This window comes from Temnothorax americanus, unplaced genomic scaffold (genome assembly GCF_048541705.1).
Source record: "Temnothorax americanus isolate GAGA-0224 unplaced genomic scaffold, ASM4854170v1 Scaffold1, whole genome shotgun sequence".
Lineage (NCBI taxonomy): Eukaryota > Metazoa > Arthropoda > Insecta > Hymenoptera > Formicidae > Temnothorax > Temnothorax americanus.
Genome location: NW_027509230.1, coordinates 3,951,278 through 3,978,062, shown reverse-complemented (window position 1 = coordinate 3,978,062; position 26,785 = coordinate 3,951,278). Strand labels below are relative to the sequence as shown.

Sequence of the window (26,785 nt, the reverse complement as noted above, 5' to 3'; positions counted from 1 at the left end):
AATCATCGAAAAATATCTCAATTATCTGTGCGCTTGGTAAAAGAAAGAAGACAGGAATAGAAAATAGTGTTTAAAGTACATTTATTTACCTTGAGAAGCGAGAAATAGAGCAACGAAGATATGATCTTTCCGAGAAATGTAGGAGCAAGGAACGTCACAAAAAATACATGTATGTACATACGTACATACATATGTGGAGAGGGCAAAGGTGAACTATGACCTAACCTATTGAGAGAAACCATCTTGCGCTGACAGATCCGAGATAGCGGTTGCACAGTAGGATATTTCTTTTTATCGATAAACAGATCAATAAATAGAATATTATTCATTATGGGAATGGCAATAAGATTGACTAAGGTAAGTTACAATTAATTGAAATGTATACATTTAAGATTATATATACTCTTTGATGTAAATTTAGTCCTTTTAAAAAGTGTGTTTACAAAGCAGATTGTGCAACTTGTGCATGTAATCTACTTTGCATTGTAGTAGTATATCAGATAAAGTGATTTATTATTTATTAATCAAAGTATGAGTTATACTTTTCAATACATATTTTTAGAATTAAAAAAAGTACTATTTTTTTTCAAGTTTGTGTTTCTGAGTTTAATTGAAACCATGCAGGAAGTATTTTAAATATAATTTTTTTTTCCAGATGAATTTCTTAAGCAGACGCTTGTATAGTTCTAAGGTGAGATTAAATGATGTTGTAATAGTCAGTGCTGTACGTACTCCAATGGGCTCGTTTCTCGGATCTCTGTCAAACGTGACGGCTACTAAGCTTGGTGCGGTAGCTGTACAAGTAAGGATTTGACGCAGACACTTATTACGAACATTTATAATTAAGCGCGTGAATTATAAATCACGAGAATTATGTTATTTCTTTAGGCAGCCATCGAGAGAGCTGGTATCGCCAAGGAACAAGTCAAAGAAGTATACATGGGCAATGTCTGTCAAGGTTTCTTGGGTCAAGCACCAGCGAGACAGGCTGCATTATTTGCAGGTCTTGAACGTGTATTTTTTTTATCACAGTTGATAACCATATTTCACAAATTTTTTCCAATAATAATAATGAGAGAAAGATGGTTTTTTAGTAGAAGATTCGTGTGAAATTGCAACGTCAATAAATTCACACATGCATTTCTTTACTATAGAGCGTTAATGAGATTAATGTGTTTGTGTTATTTTAGGTCTTCCAAGTTCAACAATATGTACAACAGTGAACAAAGTTTGCGCGAGTGGCACGAAAAGTGTCACGCTGGCTTCTCAATCTTTGCAATGCGGCCATCAAGAGATTGTTCTAGCCGGTGGTATGGAATCTATGTCTAATGTGCCGTATTATTTAGCACGTGGTGAAACTCCATACGGTGGAGTAAAACTCCAGGTTGAGTTATATACCTTGTATTATTTTTTCCTATTAGTTTATGTACGTATGTGTGCATGCACGCGTGCATATATAGAACAGAAATTTACATTTACATTAAATATAAGTAATTAACACTCCAAAAAATTATACAGGATGGCATTGTGTTCGATGGATTGACTGATGTTTACAATAAATGTCATATGGGTAATTGTGCCGAAAACACGGCTAAAAAACTTAATATCACTCGTCAACAACAAGATGAATATGCTATCAGTAGTTATCAACGCAGCGCGGCAGCTTATGATAATAACGTATTCAAAGATGAACTTGTATCCGTTAGCGTGCCTCAAAAAAAGGGCAAACCAGATGTGAATTTTACCGCGGATGAAGAATATAAAAGAGTCAACTTTGAGAAGTTTGGCAAATTGAGCACAGTTTTTCAGGTAAAGTGACACTCCGCCAATTTATTAATATCTATGAATAATTTTTTGTGTGTTCTTATTTATATATGCAGAAAGAGAATGGTACAGTGACAGCTGGAAATGCATCCACTCTAAACGATGGTGCCGCTGCTTTAATTTTAACGACGAGCGACGTTGCTCAAAGACTGAATCTCAAGCCTCTGGCCAGAGTTGTCGCTTTTCAGGACGCAGCAACGGATCCTATAGATTTTCCGATCGCACCGGCTCTTGCTGTGCCATCGGTAAGTTGTTCACTGGTGTGTAACTGGGCGAAGACTTTTTCTGGAATAGGAATAATACCACAAGTTTTTGTTTAGCTGCTTCAAAATGCGGGAGTTAATAAAAACGATATCGCTCTGTGGGAGATTAATGAGGCATTTAGCGTGGTGGTCGTGGCAAATCAGAAATTACTCGACATCGATCCGGCCAAGGTAAACGTTCATGGTGGTGCCGTTTCGCTCGGACATCCCATAGGGTAAGTTATTTGAGTATATTTCGTTATTCCAAATGCCTTAATATTGAAAAATTAATAAATAATAAATCTTACAGCATGTCAGGAGCACGTATCGTAGTACATTTGGTGCACGCTCTCAAAGCTGGAGAAAAAGGTGTTGCGTCGATTTGCAACGGGGGCGGCGGTGCATCATCAATCCTGATTGAAAAACTGTAAGTTCGCAAATCATCAACAATGGCTGCCATTTCAGTTTGTACGAACCGGACAATCGGTCTTTATTATCGATATGAATCGTGATAAAAAAAGAAGTTATTTTTACACTGTAAAACTATCGAACAATATCGTAGGTTAAAAGCTTTATAGCTTTTCTTATTTGTATAAATAAGATTATTGTTATATAAAATAATATTTTACATTTTTCTACGATATACACGTATATATAAAATAACTTCTAAATCAACATATGGAAATATATTTTAATAAAAATGTTTTTTTTTTAATTATATATTTTTACTGTATATTTTTTTTATTGCTGTTCAAAGCGTCTCGTTGCGTTGCGTACTTTATTACATTAATATACGGAAATAAACTCTTTTACGTCGACAGTTCGATTGATATTATCGACTTTTCAATTGAACTGTGTAATATGCAAAAGAGATATCTCAAAAGAGGAAGTATATCGTATGATTTTTAGGTATCATCCGATATCTTCTCGACCAAAATTAACGTTGTACACGAAAAGCCCGTGTCCGCTTTGCGATATTCTAAAAAACGAGCTGCGTACGCGTTTCGCTGGTCGTTATCGATTGGAAGAAGTTGACATCGCCGCGCAAGGCAACGAACACTATTCTAAATTGTATAGGTACGACATACCAGTCCTCTTTTTAGAAGGTCAATATCTGTGCAAACACCGGTTAGACGCTGACTCGTTAGAAAGGAGACTCGATGAATTGGTTTCAAGGAAAGATAAACGCACACATTGATAAGATGCTACAGGATCATTATCACGCATATACAAATTTAGCAATTTTACTATATATATATATATATATATATATATATGTGTGTACATATTATATATAAAATATGTATGAAAATTACGTGTTGTTTTTGTGGACTGTGTAATTTTGATAAAGTTTGAGAAGCTTCGCAAAATATTTTTATAACGTTTTGTATCGTATTGATGATAGCACTGTTCGACAAAAAAATACGCAAGAGCAAAGATAATCGCTTTTCATGGTTCTTTGGACGCTAAATATGATCCCGTTTATCAAATTGCTCTATCTACGTCATCATTTTGAGATTAATTTAGCGCCTGGCGAAAGAGATTTGGTGACAGAATGTATTGTATTCAACAAGCTATAGGAAACAATTACCCTCGTTCTTGGGTCGAAAGAAAAAGTCATTTTTTGTATTAATATACGATGGTTCTTTTAGTCAAATAAAGAGCAGATCGATCTATCTTTTCCGATTAATAAATCATTTCATCTCTCATTTGATTTTTCCACGCATTTTTTTTTTCGAATAGATCCATTTGTTTTACTAATCAGCCTCGTTTAAATGATTGTAGGCTGTAAATTTATAGCTACGCGGTTGCACCTGAGCCGATATCGGTCCAGCGATTGTCCGCAAACGGCATCGCTCGAGTCTCGGACCCGAGGCTCGACCAATCTCGACGCTTCCATGTCCGCCTTCGCGTCCGTTTTCTCTCTCTTTCTCACTTCGTTTCGCGTCTCGTCCTTTTGTCAAAGCCCCTTCTGCAACAAGGAGACCACGAAGCAGCACGATGGCCTCTACGATTCCGTTGTCGATTATTATTATTTCAATTAAATTATCGGATATATCACGATATCAGTTGTTCGATAAGTTACCATCCCGACGATCGTTTTCATTGAATCGCGCGACATTCCCCTTTGTTTAAATGCGGAATCGAAAAATCGATACGCAATCCCGATAAATTGGAATTCTGTGATGGTCGATGTATCTCTAGAATACTACGACGATAGAATTATGGCGACGAAAACATTTTTCCACGTACGCGTAAGAGAAAATTGGCAAACGATCCGAATTTATGCCGAAGTGATTCACTCCCCCTCGCCTCTCTCTCTCTCTATCTCTCGCATACGGGATCAGCCAAGCTCTTTTTCCCGGCAGACCAGGGTACCAATGTTCCGGTAGGAGCGCACATCGACAGAAAGATTCCGTCGGAGTTGGATCACGTTCTTTTATAAACGTCGATCGACACTCCGGCAATAAGTGTCACAAAAGGGTCAACGATATTACCGGAGCAACTTGGAATCTGTCTCGATCCTTGCGTCCATTCCCCCGGATCGTTCGCCTTACCTTACCTTACCTGTTTCTTCCAACCCTCTCTCCCTCCCACGTTCCCCCCGTTTTCCCCCTTCCGGTCATCGCATTTCTCTCTCTTTCTCTCTCTCTCTTTCGCGCGCGCGCGCGCTCCCTTTCTCTACCACAGACCGGACCCAATCTTTCTCTCTTTCTCTCCCTCTATTTCTCCCCTTCTGCCACCTCGCGCGTGCGTGCGTGTGGATGCGTGGATCGGCGGTTGAATTGGCGAAGCGAACGGACGTACGCGCGGACTTGCAGTTTGCAGTCCGTTGCGCGTTGCCTCGCGTCGGCAGCTCGTTCTTTCTCAGTGCGTGCCAGTGCGTGCCTTACGCGGGCACCGTGAAGTATTCGTCTTAAAACCCATACAGCGGTTACGTGGCACGCGCTCGTTGCGACAGCGGGAAAAGGAGAGAGAGAGAGAGAGAGAGAGAGAGAGAGAGAGAGAGAGAGAGAGAGAGAGAGAGAGAGAGAGAGAGAGAGAGAGAGAGAGAAGAAAAGATCGACGGATAAGAAAGAAGGAAGGAAGAGTTGAATTTGAGGGGGACGGAACGAAAGGGAGAGAGAAACAGCGAGACGAGGGAGAGGGAGGAAAACTTGTGGACAAAGAGAGGGCAGGGGGGGGGAACGAGAGTCGACAGAGAAGAGAAAGAAAGTAAACAAGTGTGCGCGCGAGAGAAAGAGAGGGACCAGCGATCGTTCCTTCGAAGCGAATCGCCGATCGCCGGCGAGGCGAGGGGACGAGTATCTCTCGCGCGTGTCTCGCGAGTGCGTCGCGTTTGGAACTTCGCGTGCGGATCGACGAAAGAGCGAAAAGAAAGAGAATTGTCCTCGATCGGATCCACGGGGAATCTTTTTTCCGTGGTCCCCTGGTGTTTCCAAGCCACTGTCGTGACTCCGGAGCGAGGTAATTTATATTATCGATTTCGTTATCGATCGGCGTCCCCTGCTCCGGCCTTCGATTCGTCTCGGCGCGATTGTGCGAATCGGGGGCGAGGCGAGGAACGCGATAAAATTCGTCGCGTATACGTCCGGTCCGGCGTCCGTCGACCGCGAGAGACCCGCCGCGCCGGCCCCGGGCCCGGTGAGTCACGCTTCACGCTCGCCCGACCCGGTTTCGTTTTATCGAGGTGAACGTGGCGAACGCGAGAATCGAAGCGAGAAAGGTCTCCCGTGTCGCCGTCGCACCGGGGAGATCGAGTTCGACGATCGCGCGCGTCGTCATCGAGCGTCGTTCTCGGCGACGTTCGCACCGTTGACGACGGCGAAAAGGATCGCTGGCCGCGCGAGAGCCAGCGTGCAGCGTGTCGTCTGGAAGTTCGTCGTCGCGCGTCGCACCCGCGATCGACGCGAGAAGCGGTGCCCGGTGCCGCGTCGGGTCGGGCGTGAATCCGAATCGCAATATTTTTAGACGACGCGGTGGTCGAACGGTGTGAGCACGATTACGCCGGTCGGCGCGGACATTTCCGAGGAGTTTCGAACCGCGGAAGAATCTTGAGAGGTGCGGGCCGAAAGGAGAAGATAAGAGCGCGCAGAGCGCAGAGTATTCGAGAGAAGAATCCCCAGATCCCCACGCCTCTCTTGAGAGAGAGAGGAGCGCCTCGAGGACGAGGACGGGAACTCTCGAGAGAGTAATCTCGAGAGAGAAAGAGAGAGAGAGAGAAAAAAAAGGCAGGCATCGGCCGTTTTTCTCCATCGAGTCCAGAAACAGGAAAGGGGGGGAGCGGGTGGCGGAAGGCGGAATGGAGGCGAAAACTGTGCGTCCACTGTTGCGTCGCTGCGCTTTTCGTACCGTTGCTCTCGAACGAGGAACAAAAGGTCGTGCGCGAGTGGAATGACCGTGATTTGAACTCGAGAATTATCGCGCCGCGTGCGTGCAGGCGCACGCGTGCGCGTCGGTGCCCCGGTTTGACTATAGGCCCAGGCTGGCCCAGGGCCCAGGCGAACGAGTCATCGATAGGACGAGGGATCCTCCGCGCGTTCGTTGCGTCTTTTCTCCTCCCCCGACAAATGCCGGCGGCCCTTCGACCTGTCCCTGGTCCCTGTCCCGTCCCTGTCCCGGTGCTACGTACTCGCCACGCGGACCTCCTGCGCTCCGAGCGTGATCATCTCTGGCGTCCCGCGGGTGGCACGAAGGTATGTATAACTATAAATAGATATATCAATCTCCAAGTGTGCACACGTATATGTACGCAAACGGCGAGAGTGACTCTCGCGGGATTGCGCGAGTCGACCTCTCCACGAATGACGCAAGGGAGAGCGGTCGTTCTCTTTTTTCCCTCCCCCTTAAAAGGAAAGACACTGCGCGCGTCGGATTATTTTGAAATAAAATGTATAAATAAGTTAAGTATGCGGGGTAAAAAAGGAGCGTGTGTAAAAAGAAAAACTAACTTGGGACTCTCGACAATGATACTAATAAATTGGAGCAACGAATGTGGTATGAAAGCGTAACGCGGTTGTTGATGCGTAAATTAATAGATTAAGAGTGATTTATTTAAATTTCGCGAGGTACGATATACAATCCGGGCGTTTCGGGTCCACATTGAGCCGTCTTCAGCGGTGCAAAAATTTAGTAAAAGCTTGTATTTAATTTCTTTGTTATAAGCCAAAACGAGCGCTTCGAAATTGGGAAGTGAAAAAGTCGATCCGTTTTATATTGAGACGTTGAGAACAATACGTTTATGTACGATAAAAAAATTACTTTTTAGCAAACCGAGTTCTGTCCATTTCTACCGATGTAGATTGACTTTAATCTCGGTTCAACTTAATTTTTATCTCTTTTTCCAGTTCTGAGAGTTAAAATTCCAGAAAAGGAGATCCTAATGTCCGCGTAAATCGAAACCTGAGACTACGACCATATATTGCTTTCTCGCGATTAATAATGCATGGCCAACGGGGTGACGCAGCGGCCGGAAGCTCTTTCGGTTTTCAAGTGCTTTCTCGCTTTTATGACACAAGCACATAGCCGCGCGCATTTCCGCAATACCGGATTCGATACGCGTTTCTTTCAAGGCGGCGGCGCGCGGAGCTTTTGATAAACTTGCAATAAAAATATTCGCGTGACAAGCGAGTCGCAAAAGCCTGCAAGCTGTGACCTTCGTTCCTTCGAAGGGAGGGGAGGAGAGAGAGAGAGAGAGAGAGAGAGAGAGAGAGAGAGAGAGAGAGAGAGAGAGAGAGAGAGAGAGAGAGAGAGAGAGAAATAGCAAATTGCACGCGCTCGAAAAGGAATTAAATTGAGTCCTCTGAATTGCGTTTACACATGTTTTCAACGGCCAGATGTGTGCGCCAGTGGAAGAGATGCTCGGGAGTGGTTGACCTTCGAGTGCCGCGTCGATGATCCTAAAGAATCTACCTCCGGTGAATGTCAAACGCCGTACGACGTCTTCGAATTCTCGGGAGCAACATACAATTTATCTTGTTCGTCTAATATTAACTATTTATCTCATTAGTCTAATATTAAATATTAATATTAGATTACTGTCCTTGTCGATTTATTCCTAATTGTCAGCCTTTCTTCCGGGTATTAATTACACATACATTGCTTCCAAACGGAAAAATCAACTTTGTATTACATCTATATACCGTTTCGTTTACCGTATAAATTTCGCGGCTACTGTTAGGCTGATGGCAGAGAACGAAACGTAAATGTCGTAGTCGTGGACGTAGGGTAAAGCAGAGAAAAACGTAGTCGTAAGGCTATTGTTGGCAATAGGCCTTACGACTACGTTTTTCTCTGCCTTACCCTACGTCACCCTACGTCCACGATTACGATACTTACGTCTTGTTCTCTGCCATCAGCCTTACTTTGTAAATTACTTACGCGGATGTTAAATCGTATTTTTTTAAAGAAGATCAGTAATTCGTTTTACACTAACATCGTACTTTATACCTTACTTGTACATCGTTCTCCTAATTGCACGTTCTTAATTGCTGCAATGACCGATCGCCTCGATTACTCGCGAAAGGTAGCGGAGTAGTCGTGGAGTTAGAGGAGGCACAGCGGGTGATAACCCCCCTTGTTTATTATTTCGTTGCTGCGCGTGTTTTCAACGTTTACGACCCGCGATGATCCGGCTGCGCGCGCTATTTGCTCAGTCTACCGAAACTAAACGTTTTCCTTCGCTTTGACGCGGAGATTGAAACGGACAAAAGTTTTGCAGTCTCTGTCGAAACTGCTGTATCATCTTTGTTTATGAATGGCTCCTCACATTTTCGTCGGACTTCATCGTCAGAAGTCAGAATTTACAATTTGCCTTAACATTTTAGAACGAGCTATTCTGAACACCGTTCGTCTTATCTCAATTAGATGGTAAGGTTCGTATATTAAACTTGAGATACCGATCATTTCACAATAACAATGAAAGTTTTAAAGGACCGAGTCGAAAGAGTGATGATAAAACTCTATTCTCTATGATATTTATTTATTCTATACATTTTCCACGTTTTTTTCAATCGTTTTAATTTGGAATAGACCGATGGTAGCGATTTGCCGGAAATTTTGACAGAAATTTAATACCAAGTATTTTGCATCAGGAAAAATCAACGTACTTTATTTATTAAACTAACGTAGACGCATGGACGTATAATAGTATATAGGTAAGTGTGAACTCTATAAAGACACACTAGGGTGATGGATCGAAAAATTAAGTTGCCTTGCTCAGTTATGCTATTAGTAATTTATTTTCAATTTTTATTTCTTTATGAACTAAAAAACATATATTTGTTAAGCGATAAATCGAAAAGAAATAAAAAAATTAATTTTTGGACGAAATATCGCAAAATAAATATGTTCTCGTCGTATAAAAAAGCTTATCGTCGATAAGATTTCTCGGTTTCCGAGCGTCTGACGTAAATATAATTTTGGCGGCATTTTAATTCTTAATTGTGTCTCTCGTGACCGTGACTTTTTTAAAAATAAAATAATTGTTAACGAAATGACGGTCATTTAAAAAGTCAATGGTTAATTTTCTCAGTTGAAATTTACACGAGCGGTAAATGGAAAATACTGATTAAATTAATGAATTAAAAAAATGCAGATAACTTTCAAGTCACATGTTGTTATAGAAGATTAAAAACACTGCCCGCATTATTTGTCACCGTAGCCTTGAAGCTAATCAATTACGATACAATTTTTAACGACGCTGTAATTACGACGCGTCGACGTAGTTCGATGACAGAGGCGTTGCCTTACCGAACAAAGAGACGATATACCAAATCTCGTCAACCGCGCGTATGATCCCGCACTCGTTATCCGAGTCGCGTGTTAATGTCGATATTTTTACGTTCTGCCGATTGTAAAACGCAGGCCCGAGTGCGAGCAATCAAGGCCACCAAGCGACTCTATATAGAGTTGAGCGTAAACTGTCGTAAAACGAGCAATTTTCAATATTTTTTCGAATTACGTTGAGGCGGCGCAAATTACAGGCGGCGCGTCTCGCGAGGCTGAAGGCATTTCTAAAATAGAAATAGCGACGAGAACGGCGGTAATAAGTCTGGGGTGCACGAGGATGCGGAAAAGGCGCGCTATAGGAAGCGATTCGACGCGACGTGAGTGCATTCTTGAAACGTGGGAGCGACTCCCGGCGCGCTGCAATAAAAGGCTATACAGGGTGTCTCCGGCGTCGCGCATACTTTTTCCCTAAGCTATACACGGAAAGAATGGTTTCGCCGAAGTATGTAAAAATTAAACCGTAAATGTTGAACCGTCTCAAAATAATTATGTTGGACGTTCAGGCGTGATAATATATTGCGAAAGTTTTAACGCTCTAGCAACCAAGCTAGAATTCAATATAATTATTTAGGTGGTTCAACATAATTATTTTCAGATCTGTTATCTATCTTAGTTTTTTAATACTTTAGCAAAATCGTTTTTTCCACGCGAAGTATATAAAAATTATGCACAGATATAAAAATAATTGCCAACGAATTGAACAATTTGAAATCGCACATAATTGTAATTTCACACAGGTTAACGAGTGTCGCGCGAGAGATGAACGTGTAACTGACAATGAGATGTGAAAGCTATATTCTGTCGAACTTTTCAAAATTTAATTCCCTCTCTCAGCTGTCAAACTGTCAGGCGGAGCTCATTGTTGAAATGAATTTTAACGACCGGCGACGTTCGCTCGCGAATCGGAAGGAAGCGTGACCCCTCGGCACACCCTGATGTACACGCCGAGCGCTAGGAGCGCGTGTCCGCGCGCGGGCGTGTATATGACCGGCGCGGCGCCCCGCTTCTCCCGCGTGCGGCGCGATTAAAAGTTCAATGAACCGCGGCGGGCGGCGATTCGCGGTATGATTGTCTCTCTCCCTTCGTTGATCACCGCGTCGCGATGACCGGTTGGCTCCGGTCGTCGATGAGTCGGACGGTGCAGTTCCCGGTATCCGACGATCGAGGCTTCGGAAAAGTCGATCTCGTGCAGACACGCGGGGACGCGCCGCCCCGCCGCGCCGCCGAGGATTGCGTTAACGATCGTCGAGAAAGTACCGTTCGCGCAATACGTATCCTCGCACGCGAAGCGTAAACCGCGCGGGGTTATCCGCGTCGCTCGCCGTCAATTCCACCATTCGGCGTTCTTTCTTTCCCAACGGGGCTTCTTCTGGAAACGCGGAGATCCGACTCATTCGACCGACCGATTCGCTTCACTCTTTATCAGTCAGGCATCAGACGCCTGTCCTCCGTTGATGGACTTTCGCGAATAGGCGCAGAACGACAAAACTATATAATTCATATGTGGTGAAAGCGCTGCGCGTGCGAACTTACTTTTTTTTTTATCTATAACGAGCGTCCACTGCGAAGCCTCCTACATCCTTCAACGACACTTCCGACCACGATTATCGTCAGATTGCTTGTATTTATGTGTGCAGTAAAAAAACGATGTAAATTTGCGACCTTTACTTCAGTATGTCGCGATATAATAAAATATTTCAATATTTTTTCGAATCGCAAACAGCAAACAGCGTGAAATATTGCAACAGATAGTTGTGTAATAAAATTATCGCGATTGCATTGGTAAACTAAAGATATAATAATTATCGTTTGTTACGATAATAATTAACATCTTTATTTAAATATATTAAAGGATGAAATTTAAACCACGACTTTGAGTTAAATAACATTTTTAACTACTATATATGTATCGAAAATTATTATTTTAATCTTATTAGTTTAATTAAGTTAACGTTGTTTTAGTTGAATTAATGACATATTGATTAGGAGAGCAGTGGCGACTTATAGAATTAGGGTTAAAATTACTTAAAATTACTCAAATTGAGTATAATTTGCCACTACGAATTTAATAGTGTAGTTAAATTCTCTCTCTCTCTCTGTCTCTCTCTTAAAATCTAACGATTGCTCGCGAGCTGCACAAGTTTTTTTCCTCGCGGCACGTAATTAGCTCTATTAGCCGTAAAGTCCTACTCCGTAATTGATTAGTGTTGCAACTTGTGATTAACTCTCCCGTAAGTGGCGCAGGGAAATAACTCTTGGAATACCATTAACACATATAACGTTATAGTTATTGTTTCGCATTGCGAGTCTCACTCACATGGTCTCGCGAAACGAAGATTCCGGCGCTATTGTTTTTAAGCGTCCTCCCCTCGGGATGTCTCGCGTGCGCGCTCTTAAAATTTCTCACCGGCTAACAAGGGCGATTTTTCTTAATTCACGTGTAGAAATTATGATTGTACTTAACCTTCCGGTAGTCGCACCTCGATCTTTCGCATCTTCTGACAAGAGAACGCGCACGAATATACGTGACGACTTGTCTCATCAAGACGTACACGTATTTTATCCACCACGTACTTTATAATGGTCGGAAACGAGAAAATCTCCTCGACGACCTACGCTCTTGTTAGAGAACACGTTGCGAATAATATTTGAAATAAAATTCAATAAAGACGTAGTTCGAGATTTCTCGCGGGAGAGTCGGAACTGGTCGGAACTCCGTCAATTGAATCGTGACTCGCATCTTTCATTAAATTCACCTGCAGTTTAATTTAACGCGACGGATATTCTCGTTCGTTAAGTTTTATTGAAAACGAGGGAAAGTTCTTCGTGTACTTGAAATTAAAAATTCAGTTTATTTTTGCTTTCGGGATACGTATACGAATTAGTTTCCCTCGCTGTTATTCCGGGGCGTCTTGGTACATATATAGAGAGTAGACACAGACGGCGGCGACTTTGTTAATTCGTGGAGTCGAACGTGAGTGGAATGACAGAGAGAGAGAGAGCCGCCGGCCGAGTAATTGTATACAATTGCATCATTTGTTTGCTTTCTGGCCGGCCGTGGGTCGTGAGAACGGGGTCTAACCGAGCGTTTAACGGGCGACGAACAAATTTGCGTGGACGTTAAGCGAAGTCGTGTAACACCTGTGCGCGCACACGCGCGCCGGCGGTAATTAATCAGCCCGAGCGCGACGGCTGAAACGTCCTGCTGATTCATCGGTTCGCGAATTCTGAGTTTCCCGGATTATTTGTAGAATTATTTATGTATATATTTACTTACGTTACTCTTCGCGGAACGTTTGAGCGCCGGATAATTAGTAACGCTAATTAGCTTCGACGCTTGTTGATTCCTCGAAATTGTTAATTGGTGGCGCGTGGACATTAATCAGTGGAAGGACGCACCTTAATGGGGCGACCGCGAAAAATCTACCTTATTATCGAGGAAACGGCACGTACGATTGGAAACGTCGTCTTATCGTTTACGAATTCGTGACACTGCTGTATGCTAACGAATTGGCGATTATTCGACCGATATACGCGGGCGACTCGTTTGCGGCGCGCACAGTTAATTCGCGGTGACTGGACGATATTTTACCGAGACGGGAATACATTATTCGTTAGTGGTTTACGAGCCGTACCTAGTGAAGTGCGAGTATCGCGACTGTGCCGCGCGATGGTTTCGCTTCGCGTCCGAACTCTTTCGAAGGAAATGAAAGAAGAAACCGTTTCCATCAGCGGAAAGGGATACGTTGCCGGTATGTGGGCGCAGTTTCCTCATTGACGGATCTGAAAAAAGCGCGTGTTTCGTGCTCGCGTCAGCGAAATGACATCCGAGAGAAGCTGTGCCGGATTTCTTACTCGGACTTCTTATCGGTAATCGGAGAGAAGAAATCTTGCGATACGCTTAATGATACAGAGCTGCTTCGAATATGATATACAGCGGGGATCGGTGAAAGTTGGGGAAATTGGAAAATGGTGAAAATAAATTGGGACGGCAATCAGAAAAGCTTGATGCCGCATCGACGTTGTTGCAAATTAGAACGTGAAATAATTCAGTCGTCAAACATATCGTGCGCGATGCAATAAAACGTAATATATATTCCGCGTGTACAATATGTAACGTCGCAAAATATTCAAACTTGAGCGAGTGTATTAAATGTTGGTCAACAAAGCCAGCGTTCGACGTCGCGACATTTCCCGACGACACGGTATACTTACAAAGTTGCGAAAGAGGAGGCCGGGCGGTTTACGCGTCGTGGAGTTATAATAAAAAATGAAAGCCGAAATCTCGCGCGCCGTCACCGTTATCGTTGCTAAACGCACCCGACGCGACGCGTCGCGCATCGCTCACTTAGCATCTTGCCGTTAATCGTCGCCGATGATTTACGAACACTTATAATGATAGCGCTGTCTCTTCTTCCTTGGATCTCAGTCGTCTCTTCATCCCGATGCGGACCAGCGAGCGAGCGATACCGCGAATGTGACACGGTCACGCGAATCTCAGCGACATGGCGGGCATACTTTTGCACAACCTTCTCCGATATGTACGGAACGGTGAGTCAGTCGGATAGAAAGAGAAAAGGAAAGAGAGAGAGAGAGAGTGAGAGAGAGATTGGGGAAACGGCCCGACGGATTAGCTTGATGTCTGTGGGAGGCTCGAGAGTCGAGCGAGACGGTCCTGCGGCGATCAATCGTCGAGAGAGAATTGCGCTTCTCTTTGGTTTACGACCAGAGATTTCTTGGTCGGGTCAGGCGAATCTAGGACGAGTTCATAAAGTTGCAATGAAAAACCGCCGACACACTTCGCCCGGAAATTAATCTGATCATCTCGGATGACTCTCGAGGTGTAATCGTTGGTTTAAATCAGGTAGTGGTCAACTATCGCGCGAGTCACCCACGCGTACACGATTCTTTCAAGCACTTGGTTCATATTGCAAATATTTGCGACGTGGAAATAATATACGCTAGAATAATATAGGAGAAATATAGATTGATTTTTAATAAATTATATATAAAACGCATGTACATTTTTTAATTAGAATATGTGTGAGTTAATTGTAATAAAATGAAAATTGTAGCTTTTCTGAGATAGCATTGGAGATATATTTGTTTTTTATATTATTATACTATTATTTTTGAGCTATATATTGAATGAGGAAAGATTACCGTCCTTGAACGGTGCATCGCTCGTTTAATATCAATTAACGGAAGCGCTCTTTATCGTTGCAGGTGTAAATCGTCGCAAAATGGCGTCCAACGAGGATGGCGATCTGATCGATCTTGGAAACGATGCGTGCGTACCGCGGGTCACGGTGGACGATGCAACGCCCGACGAACAGGAGCATCTGCTGGACGTATGTCCCCCGAAATTGGAGCAGAAACTCTCTCTCACCCGTCAGCAAGAGCGAGTGCTGAACAGCATCGATAAGGGTGACATCTTGGTGACCTTGGGCCACGATCAAGTGGTACCGATCCGCAAAAGGATCGACGTGGTCTCGTCAGACACGATCAAGCGGGTGCGCGACATCACCAGGCATTTAGAGCCGGTTATACGCAAGACTTGCTCGGACGTCAACGAGGAGGCTCAACAGGATACGGTGGACCACGCGACGATATCGAGCTGCGAAAGAACGAGGGGAGCCTCGACGGCGAGACGCGAGGACGAGACATACGAGACGCGGGAAATAAACGACGCTTTCGATTTCCTCGCCGAGCACGACGACAACGAAGACCAAGCGGAAACGAGATGCGGTCGCGCGAGGAACGAGAACGTCGATCCGAATCGCACGACATCCTCCGTGCGTCTCTCGATCGGGGGGAAGGAGGATAGGGTCAGTTACCCCTTCGAGTCGTCGTCCAGGACCTCGAACGAGGAAGCGAACGGTAGAAGCGACGCGGAGGAGACGAAAGGCGCCGTCACGCCGAGCGAGTACGATGTCCAGCCGGACGACGATCCGGTCTACAAATCGTTGCCAAGTTCGAACAAGTTTCGCGAGGACGGTTCGCCCAAGGATAGATCCGTTTCCATCGAATCGGAGCCTCGCGCGAGAGTCGTTCTCAAGAGACGCGGTCGAGAGGACGACGCCTTCGAGCGCGGAAGCAAAAGGCGTTCCTTTCAAGAGTCGCATCGTAAGTCGTGGACGGAAGGGACGAGCCTAAACTCGAGCCATTTTACCGATGGGCTTTCTGGCATCGATAGATCCACCAGTCTTAAGGAATATCGCTGCGTACCGTCGATTTCCAACGTCGATCGTGGGGCGGCCAGTTTTCTCACGAGGTACGATTGCTTCCGCTGTTACATTTTCATCCTTTTCTCACGCAGGGAGTTTTCGATCGCGCTTTGCGTCACGTTAGAAGAGAACGAAATTACGCCTGATTTTATAAGGATTGCGTAATATTATCCTATGTGTAAATCAACAATTTTTTAAAGAATTTAATATTAAAGTCACACAAGAATTATTCATGAAAAAATATCTAGTCGTAACGCAACTTTGGGGATTGTTGAAAAATAAAAATAATTAATTTTTACGGCAGATAATTTCATTAAAAATTCGACAAATCTATAGTCATCCAGTTTGTCTTATTATAATTCATGCCGATTAGAAAGTATACAAGTATTTTAATCGAATTATAATCGCGTTCCCCAACTTCCCACTGCGAAGACCGTGATGTTTTTGTAAGAAATTCCTTCTTAGCTTCTCGTATTCGGCTAAAATATCTCCACCTGTCTTTGTAGCGGCTTCTCACGGTGAGCAAGCTCGTATTCTTAGACCGATGCAAGAATTCGCGTAGGTAGAATGCATTGGCACAGGAAAGCGCGCTTTCGTGCCGAAAGTATTTACATAGGCTCGAGCCTAACGAGCGTGCAAACTGTTTCGATTCAGATTCGCTCGACGTCTTAGCGACGATGAGAAACGACGCGGGGTCCCGTCGATCGAAGTTAGGGACACTGACAATGAAAATGCAGATCCTCTTTGACGGCCTCAAACGCATTACGTATGCTCTACCTTTCAAGCGTACCTGTTAAGCATAAATGCAAGCTCGAGAGTTTTAGAGAGCCGCTCTCTTAACTAACAGACCTTTGAAGCGGCTGGCGCTCTGAGGTGAACTCGGAACGTTCGTTGAAAATCACTCTCGATTTTTTAATTAAAAATTTCACGCCGGATCCAGTCGTGCGCGCTTACACGGAACACTTTTTCTTCGCCTTCTTAGTTGAAGAATTGAGAGTCAGGAGACTGCTTAAATTTGAGATTTTACTCTCTCCGGAGATAGTAAAACTTTCTAACGGGCCGCGCGGGATCGGAACGATAGTGCGAACATTCGGAATCTAAAGGCAAACGCGTCGCTCTCGCCTGAAAAAGAAAAAAAATATTATCACGGTCAAGCCGTAGAACGGTACAGAAGTAAACGACATCGTGTATAAGCGAATGGATTTTCACGGATGATTTGCGCTACGGTATCGCGCGAGGTGAGCATTCGCGTAAGCGCGCGGACATGCGATGACTCAAGAAGCCCTCCCGGTATCGAATTGAACCACGCATGGAACGCTTCGGAGGGATGGAACATTACACGTAATGACACGTGAAAGCGGAAAATTCTGGTCCCAGCGCGCGGTACGCAATAACGCACATTATACGAGCAATTAACGATAAACGATGCCGAGATACGAGAAGAAAAATAGTCATATTTATATATAGCATTTTAATAGCCATATATTTCCGCTATACCCTTTTTCCGTAATGAAATAATACATAAGAATAAAATATCGTTGTTTTTGATAATCAATGAAGGAGCTGTTACTATTCTGTATATGTATATACCGTCTATTTTTTCTCGCGGGGGAAGGGGGAACGGAAAATTAAAATACCAATCCTCGCCACCTCGTAACGTATCGTAATTCCCTGTAATTCGCTTCCGTTTGCTCATTAACGTCGCGTTCCAGAAGCGATTCACCTTTGTATCCGTGGTGTCTTGTAATAACGGCCGCTTTTGTTCCGCGCGCATAGGAAATAATTAATAACAATAGACGGCGCGGTAGTGATACGCGCAAATAAGAGAGCCTTTGTCGCCCATTATAACGCGACTGCGATATCGTCGTCCGATATGGGCGCGTCGAGAAGGGCACGACCGCGTTTAGAAAGTCACTCTCCGGATTAATCCGCGAATGAGCGTCTGAGCGAAACGCCGTGATACTTGTCGGAGATGCGAGTTGTGAGACGAGGTGGATAAGTATACAAAGACAAGATAAAAGAACCGAGATATAACGCAATACAAAAGTAAGAATACACGGAGGAGAAAAACAAATCTCTCCTCTCCTGGAAAGAACAAAAGAGGTCTGCGAGCTGAAAATTTATTTGTTGAAAACACAAAGCTTTTACGACACATCAAGTCGCTTTCGAAATAAATTCGATAAGTATATGTAAGATGTCCTATTTTATTTTTCCCAGGCAAATTACGCGAAAATTGAGTCCGGCAGGTAAAAAATATTTCACATAGAAATTGTAAGTATGGTCTGGATACAACCTTTTTGTGAAACGTTTTTGCTAAATTCAGCTCGCTGACTGAAAAGTAAAATAGAGAGAGGACACCCCGGGGATAAATTAGAATATAAATCCAAATGTAACGCACGAAGATCCTCAATGTTCATATATACTGACAATAAGTTTTTATTTTAAGAGATATTATATCAAAGATACAGCTCTGTTTACAATTGCAATTGCAAACGGATTTATCGCGTTATTAACACCTAAATCATTTAGAAATCTAATTTTACTTACTTTATTCGATAAATTCTGAAACCTAATATTTTACAACGTAAAGCTGCACCAGCGAGGGGAGATTATTTTGTACAAAAAACACGATATCCGCGTCGGAAAAAATTTTCGGGCCGATGAAGGATCGACGACGGAACAGCGATATTGTTATCGACAGACAGACAGACATCTCCGCTGGGAAAGGGCATGACCGCATTTAGAAAGTCGGTCCGCGGATTGATACGCGAACCGCCGCGGGCGCTGCGAAAGCAATCGGGTCATCGGGCGCACGAACACACAACACAACGGCCTCGCCTCACTCGCTCGTGCTTCCCCGCGTTAGACACGCGGGTTTCGAACAACGAATTTCAGTTGTTATATCGGCGAAACACTTCCCACGCGCGACTCGACTCGCGCACAATAAGGTGAGAGCCGTATGCCACGTCGGTCGGACATTACGCATCCGGAAAGCCGCGCGTCGCAGTTACGCGCACTGCACCTTGTGACGAAATTTCTCAATGCCTCGCTGCACGTCTGCGATGCGAGGCAGCGTTCAAATGAAAAAAATCTACAGTTCGCATGCAGTTCGGGAAAATTCGGAATTAATTGGTTAATTAGTACGAGATTGATGGAATAAGGAAAGGTACAGTTAATATAACTGTTGCGTAAATCGTCCATTCGCTTACAGATTTTTAAGTATGTTTGTGTGTCTGCGCATTTTACTTTTATGCCATCATAAATAATAATTTAAATCTGCCTTTTTTGGCGGTTCTCGGTAATGCTAAGATATTGAAAATTATCAAGCACATAACACTGCTAGATAATTTGCTAAATCTTAGCATAAAATCTTATTATCGTAGAAATTCTGAATCACTACGTGCCTTCTGTATAACGTCATGACCGACCATTTTAGATTAAACGTAAGAATAAAGTAGGGAGAAAAGAAAGTATATAGGGGCAGGCACGAAGATTACAGTGAACAGCCTAAAATGTTCATTTAAACAAAGAGAATAAATTCTGGACACATAAATCAGCCATTTTGTAAAGAATATTATTTTAATATCCTGATTTTTCAAGCAGCACAACAAAGATAGCGAAAAAAAAAACAGGTATTAATACTGTAGGAAACTGTAAAGCCGTTCTAAATAACTAAATGCAATTTTTTCTATATATGTATATATATATATATTTTTTTTTAAGAGCACATAGCTAATCTATTTTTGACGTATTTTTCTCGGAAAATGAATCCCTCCTATATAAAACAAATTATTCGCGAATATACGTACATTTAAATAACTTATTTTACATAATATAAAATGCGCGTGCGCGCGTCATCCACAAATTATAGCGCCAGTCACACTTTCTCACAATGTTCCCCTCTTGTCTCGAGGGACTTGAATCACTCTAACCACCATCTCCCCTTCACCCCCCTCCGGCCGCACACCTGCGAACAGCTCAAATGTTCTGTGTTTCGAGGCACGAGGAGAAATTACCGAGCTTCTCCACCCACATTCCTACGATTATCCTCCCACAATTCGTAATCGCGCGACGTTCCCCGTTCCTCGCCGAGACCGCGCCGAGAGTAGAAGCCACGCGGGGCGGGGGGGGGGGGTCGACACGACCAGGTACGCGCGGCTCGCGCTCCCGATGCATATAGGGCGCGTAGTACGATTCACATCCTGTTATCCTTCGTCGTTCCCGGTGGTCGGGACGGATGTGGGGTGCGCACCAGGAATCCACGGGCCCCACGGGGATCGGCGTGGTCGGCGTAGAAATGCCTTCTGGCGCGCCGCGTTGGTTGCGCCGTGGTACGGGACATAGGTGGTCGCTCGCCAGGCGTTGTGTTTCGTACCGGAAGTCACGGTGCACGGTATGGGGGTCGTGTGCGCGAGGCGTGGAGCCCGCGTTGAGGTGACATTTCTTCTTCCTCCCCGCGCTTATCCCTCCGCGACGCTTTTGGACCCCTCGAAGCGGCACGCGCTGCCTACGACCGTGCGCGGGGAACAAGGAGTTTTTCTTTTTGGAGTGATGTCTCTCTCTTTCGGGCTGTTCCCCGGCCACGCGTTCGACCGATGTGATCGTGGCTTTCCATCTCGTCCCGGGAAAGAGAGGCGCGTGCGTAAAATCGGGGAGAACACAACAGAGATCGGGGTCGTCGACCCGCCGCGCGCTTTGATACGGAAATTTTTCAAGTTCTGATAGAGAGAGAAAGAGAGAGGCGGGGAAACCTGTTGCTCCCGCGTAAAAAGGAGTTTGTTTGAACTCTCGACGTGGAAGACAATTTTTCTAATGTCAAGAGAACGACGTGACGTTGCCAAGAAATCGATCGGCTATTGGTTATTGTTTGAGTAAGTGGGAAAAATAGTAGTTCGAGATAAAGCCTGAAACAATAAGGAAGTGAGAAAACACGACCGACCTGATACACAATCAATTAGAGGAAAACAACATTTTTACGATCAGGATTGCCCAATAATATTATTCGTGTGAATTTTATGTACATTTTAAAGATTTATAATATTTCAAATTAATGTATAAAATATTTTTAATTTTAAAAATTAAACGACACGAATTCCATCGATTTCAAACTAGTTATTGATCAATCAATATCGCCGATAATTATATATAGATACTGACTGTAATTATTATGATCCTGTTTTTTTTTTGTACATAGCCGCTAAAAGATACGTGTACATTTTTCCGTTATACTTATTCTCCCGTAATATCGGCGTAAAAAAAAAAAAAAAAAAGAAAGCTGCTTCGCCAGCATTCAGGTCGTACGCGTTCATCGGACCGGTGATATACCCGCATAATTCAACCCGGCCGAAGATTAAAGCCCGCATTTTTTCCCCTCTGTGTTTGCAGACAGCCACCGGAAGCGGAATCGGCGACCAGTCCGAGCGAGGACGTCTGCTCGGAAGGTTCCGAGGTGGATTGGTCGTGGCTCGAGGAAGTGGAGTACCCGCGGGCCGCGGAGTCGCTCGCGGCCGCCGGTGAACGTGGGGCTGGCGAACAGGGGGGGCGAGCGAGCGCCGCGGCCCCCACCCGCGGGAGCGCGGGGCGCAGGCGCGGCTGCGAGCATCGCGAAACGGCGACGGGCCGCAGTGTCGCGATGTCCGTCACCGCGACGGCAAAGTCCCTAGCGGGTGGCGGCGGCACGCGGTGGTCGCCCTCCGGCGGCGCGCTTCTCCACGATCGTCAAAACAACGGTAACAACAATCGTCGCAGCGGCGGACGGCATCGCCGGCATCGCAACGTTAACGACAACAATAACGACGGCGACGATGACGACGACGACGACGACGACGAGGCCGCGGCAGCCGCGCGTTGCAACGCCACGAACGAGGCGGTCGATCGTGAAAATCGCGACGGCACGGCGACGACCGCCGTCGCCGCCGTCACCAGCTCGGTCGCCGCCGCCGCGAACTCGTGGATGCGCGCGTCCATGCGGCGTCTGCGTCATCTGCGACTACCCGAGGGCACGCAGCGCGCCGGTACCGGTAATAACGAGCCGGCCGATCGGCGCGCCGTCGTCGTCTCGGCGCCGAATTCGTTGCCGGACATCGCGCTGATCGCACCGGAGATCCTCGCCGCGCAGACCAACGGCAGCGGCACTTCCGGCACGCTGCTCCGACCGTCGAGCGCGCCAGCGAGGAACGCGGGCGCGGGCGCCGCGGGCGCCGCGACGCCGCGCCGCGCCGCCGGTCGACAATTCGCCGGCGGGAGATCGAGGCGAGGCGCGCGTAATCGCGAGGTGTCGTCGCGGCAGGGCAGCCTCATCGGCTCCACGACCACGGCCAGCGACACCACCGCGTCCGGCAACACGACCTGCTCCAGCTCGTTCGGCGGGGCTTCCAGCAGCGCGCCTTCCAGCACGCCGACCAGCCCGCGGCGCACCGCTCCGAGAAGGTCAGTTTGCACGAGTTTTGTACACAATTGCTGCGTCTCTTAGGACATGCAGACGGATCGTTCGTGCTACTCCAGGCGTAAGATTCTTCGCAGACTTAACGCGGAAACGTTGCGAGACCGTTTTTGAAGAAAAGATATTTTCAAAAACTGCAAACAATGCGTAATACGTGTGACACGAAGAATTTTTAGCTCCTAATTTGCGAGGTAACGGGTTGCGCCATTCGCCAGATAGGGCATCGATATAAACGCGAGGCGCGGGATAGTGATCTCAGCTTGAATATTCTTTGTCACGCTGGATGTGCAATATCCAAGGACTGCAGACAGACACGATGATCGATCAGGGTGCGTTCCCAATACGTGGCAGACGCAAGGATTTGAAGGATTCTTTTTAAATCCTTTTTTTTTTTTTTTTTTTTTAACGTGTAAAAAGTTCGATCTTTATGGCCGGCTGAATTTCTCCGGAGTCATCCCGTGTTCTTCTCTCTCGACCTTGCCTTAAGATCTCTTGCCACATTCCCGCCGGAAGCGAGAGAACGTTAACGACTCGGTTGTTACACTTGCCGCTGCCCGTTCGAGCTTGACAATAAGTATACTCGCGCTTTGGCACCCTGTTTGCGCAATCGTGTCTAACGTCACTTCACGGTGTCCCGTCGTTAGGAAATTGGACTAGAAAATTTTCTACGCACGTCGCGGATTCCTCCTCCCCCGATTGTTCCCGCGTAGACATGTCTCCACCTTGGAAATCAGTAATCCTTGCACGCTTTTTGTTCGGGCGGTCGGCGTTCTTGCGGAGTTGTATACGTAATTGATTGGCAACGATATCAGAAACTGGATGTATCGACGATTCGTGAAGGACGCTACGCGTGTCTTGCTGTTTTGTACGTCATAAATATTTCGACCCGCGCGCAAAAACAACTCGACTCGATCTGCTGTTCAGTGAAACATAAATTCGATTAAAAAAAAATAAATAAATAAATAAAACGAAATGACCAGATCGATGAACTGGATAGAAAGTTCCTAACGATACAGAGATTTGCTTTATTATATTATAATAAATAATGAAAGAAAACTGTCACATGAAAGATCGGCAAGTATGCAAAGTATGCGTAGAAACTTACAGTGGAAACGTAAAATGGTACAAAACTGTTTTTATATAGTTTTTTTTTCATCTAACGGTTTTTGACATGCGTCACCGGTTGTGTTGTCAATACATCTCGACTGCAGGATTCGTTCGTCAGTCCGCGGTATGTCAGAACATCCCGTTTCGCCATCTCGCTTCCTCTCTCTCTCTCTCTCTCTCTCTCTCTCTCTCTCTCTCGTTTCTCTTTCAGATATTTCGAGCTACGTTCTATCGGTAACACTATATATCACTTTACCTCGTACAGTCGGCAGAATCCGCGTTAAAACGCCGTTGATGGCGAACACGTGCTTAACTGGTCATTTTTAATTGTCCCGGAAATTAAGCAACGCCGGTAACCCACATAAAATCCGATAATAAATTTATCAGTCGCCCGGAGGTAACTGTAAAGCATGCTCCGTTTCCCAGCGATAGGCTTAACACGAGTCCCATTTACAAATCGACGAACGATCCGACGGAGTCTCGATATTACGCTCATATTCGTAACAGACACCTTGTCAGCGACTCTGATCACACATGAGCCACGTGTGTGAAACGTAATTTATCGTGCCGAGATGAAACGGCAAATATTTATAATCCCGAAAGATTTACTGCCATTAGTCTTCCGAGTACATTCTGTTGGCATCACGCTTTGCTTTATCTCTGTTAAATAAAATTGTTTTTGGATGATAATAATGACGAGCGCGAGATGTATCTCGATTCGCGAACGATTCGACGTTTCACGAGAATTAATTTTGCTCGAATCATATCTTGAAGAATGAAATTTAAACCGATACTTTTCAGTTAAATAACATTTTGCTATTTTTGACTACCATGTGTGCCGAAATTTATTATTTTAACGTAGAACGCAGTATTATTTTAGCTTCTTTGGTTCAATTAAATTAACGACAAATTGAGCAAGGGCAGTGGCGAATCTATAGAAATGATCAAATTGAGTATAATTTGACACTACGAATTGAACAGGGTATATAATAGCCAAAATTTGAAGTATCGAACGCGGATAATAAGCTCGTAACAATCCGATTGATCAATCAACTCGATTCGCCGTAAGGAATCGCGTGAGGTCGGAGATTTCGTCAAGACCGCGAGAGGGTCGACGATCTCGAGCGTCCAGAGATTGTTTCGCCGCCGATGAACCGTGTAACCTGTTGCGCCAATCCGCTCTCCCGAGCAAGCAGCAAAATCTGTCGGGGATGACGGAAGGAGACGGCGACTTACGCGCCGGTTTTTCCGCACGTGCACAGCGTGATAATGTAAAGCAGTGGCGACTCTCATAAACGTTTCATCGCGATGTCTGTGTGCCTATCCAGTAATTCGAGTTAATCAATAATTGGAGACCGAGAACGACGAGAGATCTCTGCTCTTACGATCGGTGTACTCCAGCGAGAATAGCGCGTTCAACGAAGACTTCTCAAAGCCTTCGGACGTACCGCGAACCTATCGAAATATCGATGAATCTCGATTTAGCAAGGTAGGCACGTGCGGAACGCGGTTCATGCATCGAGCATCAGGATTTAACAGGATCGACGGCCATCTGCGAAGCGCGCGCGACTCCTTTTCACCCGAGGCGGACGAGCGCGGTGATTTCGATCGGTTCGTGTTCCCGCGGAGTCCATAAAACGGCTTCCCCCTGTCAATGAACCGTGCCGAGCTGTTTCCCGCCTTCGTGGAAGCCGCGATTATCCCGGTATATCGAGCTCTCGTCGATAGCGGAGAGCCCAAAGAATCCCCGATCGTTCCCTTCGGACGGTCGATCGTCGATCGCGAATTATACTCTCTTCTCATTAAGAATTTCAACGCGATTAAAAACGCGCCGTGATTATCCGCGTGTACCTCACGTTTCTGCAATTTAATCCGTCCCATATTTTCGTAGAATAATGAATCCGATTACGGCGTAGCGGAATGGTTGAAGAATACATATGTTGGCAATATCCACGTTGAATCTTATTTCGATACCTACCGCAAGAATTATTTTTCATAATTATATCGAATAGCGTTACGGAAAGATACCCCGTATCTCTGATTAATTTTTTAGAGTATTCGAAAATAAGCGAGTATATTTGTAATACGTGCTGTTGAAAATTGATATAATTTCTTCTCCGCGAAATTTTAATCGACTGCATCTCTTCCTGCGGTTTTTTATAATTAATTTCGAAATCAAATATCTCGATATATATATCCGTATATTTCAAGACTATTAAGGTAAAAGCTGAAATTATGCGAGGCGATACGTATTCCAATTTATTTGCATTTGTAAAATCGCGTTTCGCGATGTGTGTCGGAACTTTTTTTTTTTACAAGTCGAATGCCGTTCGTTTTTTGATGAAAGAAAGAACTCATTTCAGTCGTTCGATTCGGGGGAATGTCGACGCGTGTAGCAATTCGGCAATACGAGTATTGCCGAATAGTTTACGCGTTTAAACAAAAGTATTTTGTGTCGTTCCTCTGGAAAATGTTTTGTGTAGAGGAATTTAAGAAATGTCGCTTGACATTTTCTCTGCGGCATCAGAGAAAAAGAAAGAGGGAGACGTGGAGAGTGTACGTTCACTCTCGAGGCTCTCGAGATTATCGCGCGATACGAAAAGACGTTAATGAGAAATCTGAATCGCGATACAATTACACGTATGCTAACAACGCGTTTTTTTCGTAATTGCACGGATTCTTCTTCGACAATGGTCGTCGTATTTGGGTCAGTCGGTTGCTACGGGAGCAGGAAGTACCGGGTCGACGACGGTGCGCCGCCTCGTGTAAGTTACCGTAACGGTATACCGACGTTATAGAGCCGTGAGGATATCGCGTTAGTGTTCTGTAATCGTCGGGATAAATTCACCAAAATGAGAGGAGCGAGCGCGACTTTACTCTCCACGTCGCGTTTAACGACGTCCCTCGAGAATTCTAACGCCACAACGTACGAGGGACGAGGGAGATCTCTTTCTCACCCCTGCCGAGTCTCCGAGGTAATTTCCTATAAAATAGCGAGATACGTCCGAAAATGGTCCCCTAAAATGAATCCCGATTTCTGAACGGATTCTATTTATAATAGAATTTATTTATAATAGAATAATTCCATCGGGTACTCTTGTATCCGTCATTCCTTGAGAACGAACGCCACGCGGCACGTCGCGCTGTCGAGA

The 26,785-nt window shown here is 45.0% G+C and overlaps 2 protein-coding genes across 5 annotated transcripts in view; both read left to right on the top strand.

Annotated features, from left to right (window-relative positions):
• Positions 1–199: 199 nt before the first annotated feature.
• Acat1 (Acetyl-CoA acetyltransferase 1) lies at positions 200–2,779 on the top strand. The gene is made up of 8 exons (XM_077401049.1): positions 200–357; positions 656–802; positions 889–1,003; positions 1,191–1,384; positions 1,519–1,809; positions 1,881–2,069; positions 2,145–2,302; positions 2,377–2,779. Exons 1-8 carry the CDS (start codon positions 331–333, stop codon positions 2,495–2,497), a joined length of 1,242 nt encoding a protein of 413 aa, XP_077257175.1. The 5' UTR covers positions 200–330; the 3' UTR covers positions 2,498–2,779.
• The window catches only part of Bdg (sodium-dependent transporter bedraggled), a 60,077-nt gene continuing 35,702 nt past the window's right edge, over positions 2,411–26,785 (top strand). For 2 of the 4 annotated variants that reach the window (XM_077399590.1, XM_077399601.1), the window contains exons 1-3: positions 14,222–14,408; positions 15,084–16,131; positions 21,470–22,513. In XM_077399590.1, coding sequence (XP_077255716.1) covers positions 14,363–14,408; positions 15,084–16,131; positions 21,470–22,513 — 2,138 coding nt within the window. In that variant the 5' untranslated portion in view covers positions 14,222–14,362. Of the gene's footprint in view, positions 2,494–4,461; positions 5,535–6,038; positions 6,764–14,221; positions 14,409–15,083; positions 16,132–21,469; positions 22,514–26,785 lie in introns of those variants that run through there. The other 2 variants (XM_077399609.1, XM_077399618.1) reach the window with 2 other exon arrangements.

What these genes read in the sequence shown, in the direction of transcription:
- Acat1 (XM_077401049.1), top strand. Translation starts at nt 331, where the DNA reads ATGGGAATGGCAATAAGATTGACTAAG. An exon ending in TGGCAATAAGATTGACTAAG is followed by an intron (nt 358 to 655) that starts GTAAGTTACAAT and finishes TTTTTTTTCCAG; the next exon opens with ATGAATTTCTTAAGCAGACG. An exon ending in TTGGTGCGGTAGCTGTACAA is followed by an intron (nt 803 to 888) that starts GTAAGGATTTGA and finishes TTATTTCTTTAG; the next exon opens with GCAGCCATCGAGAGAGCTGG.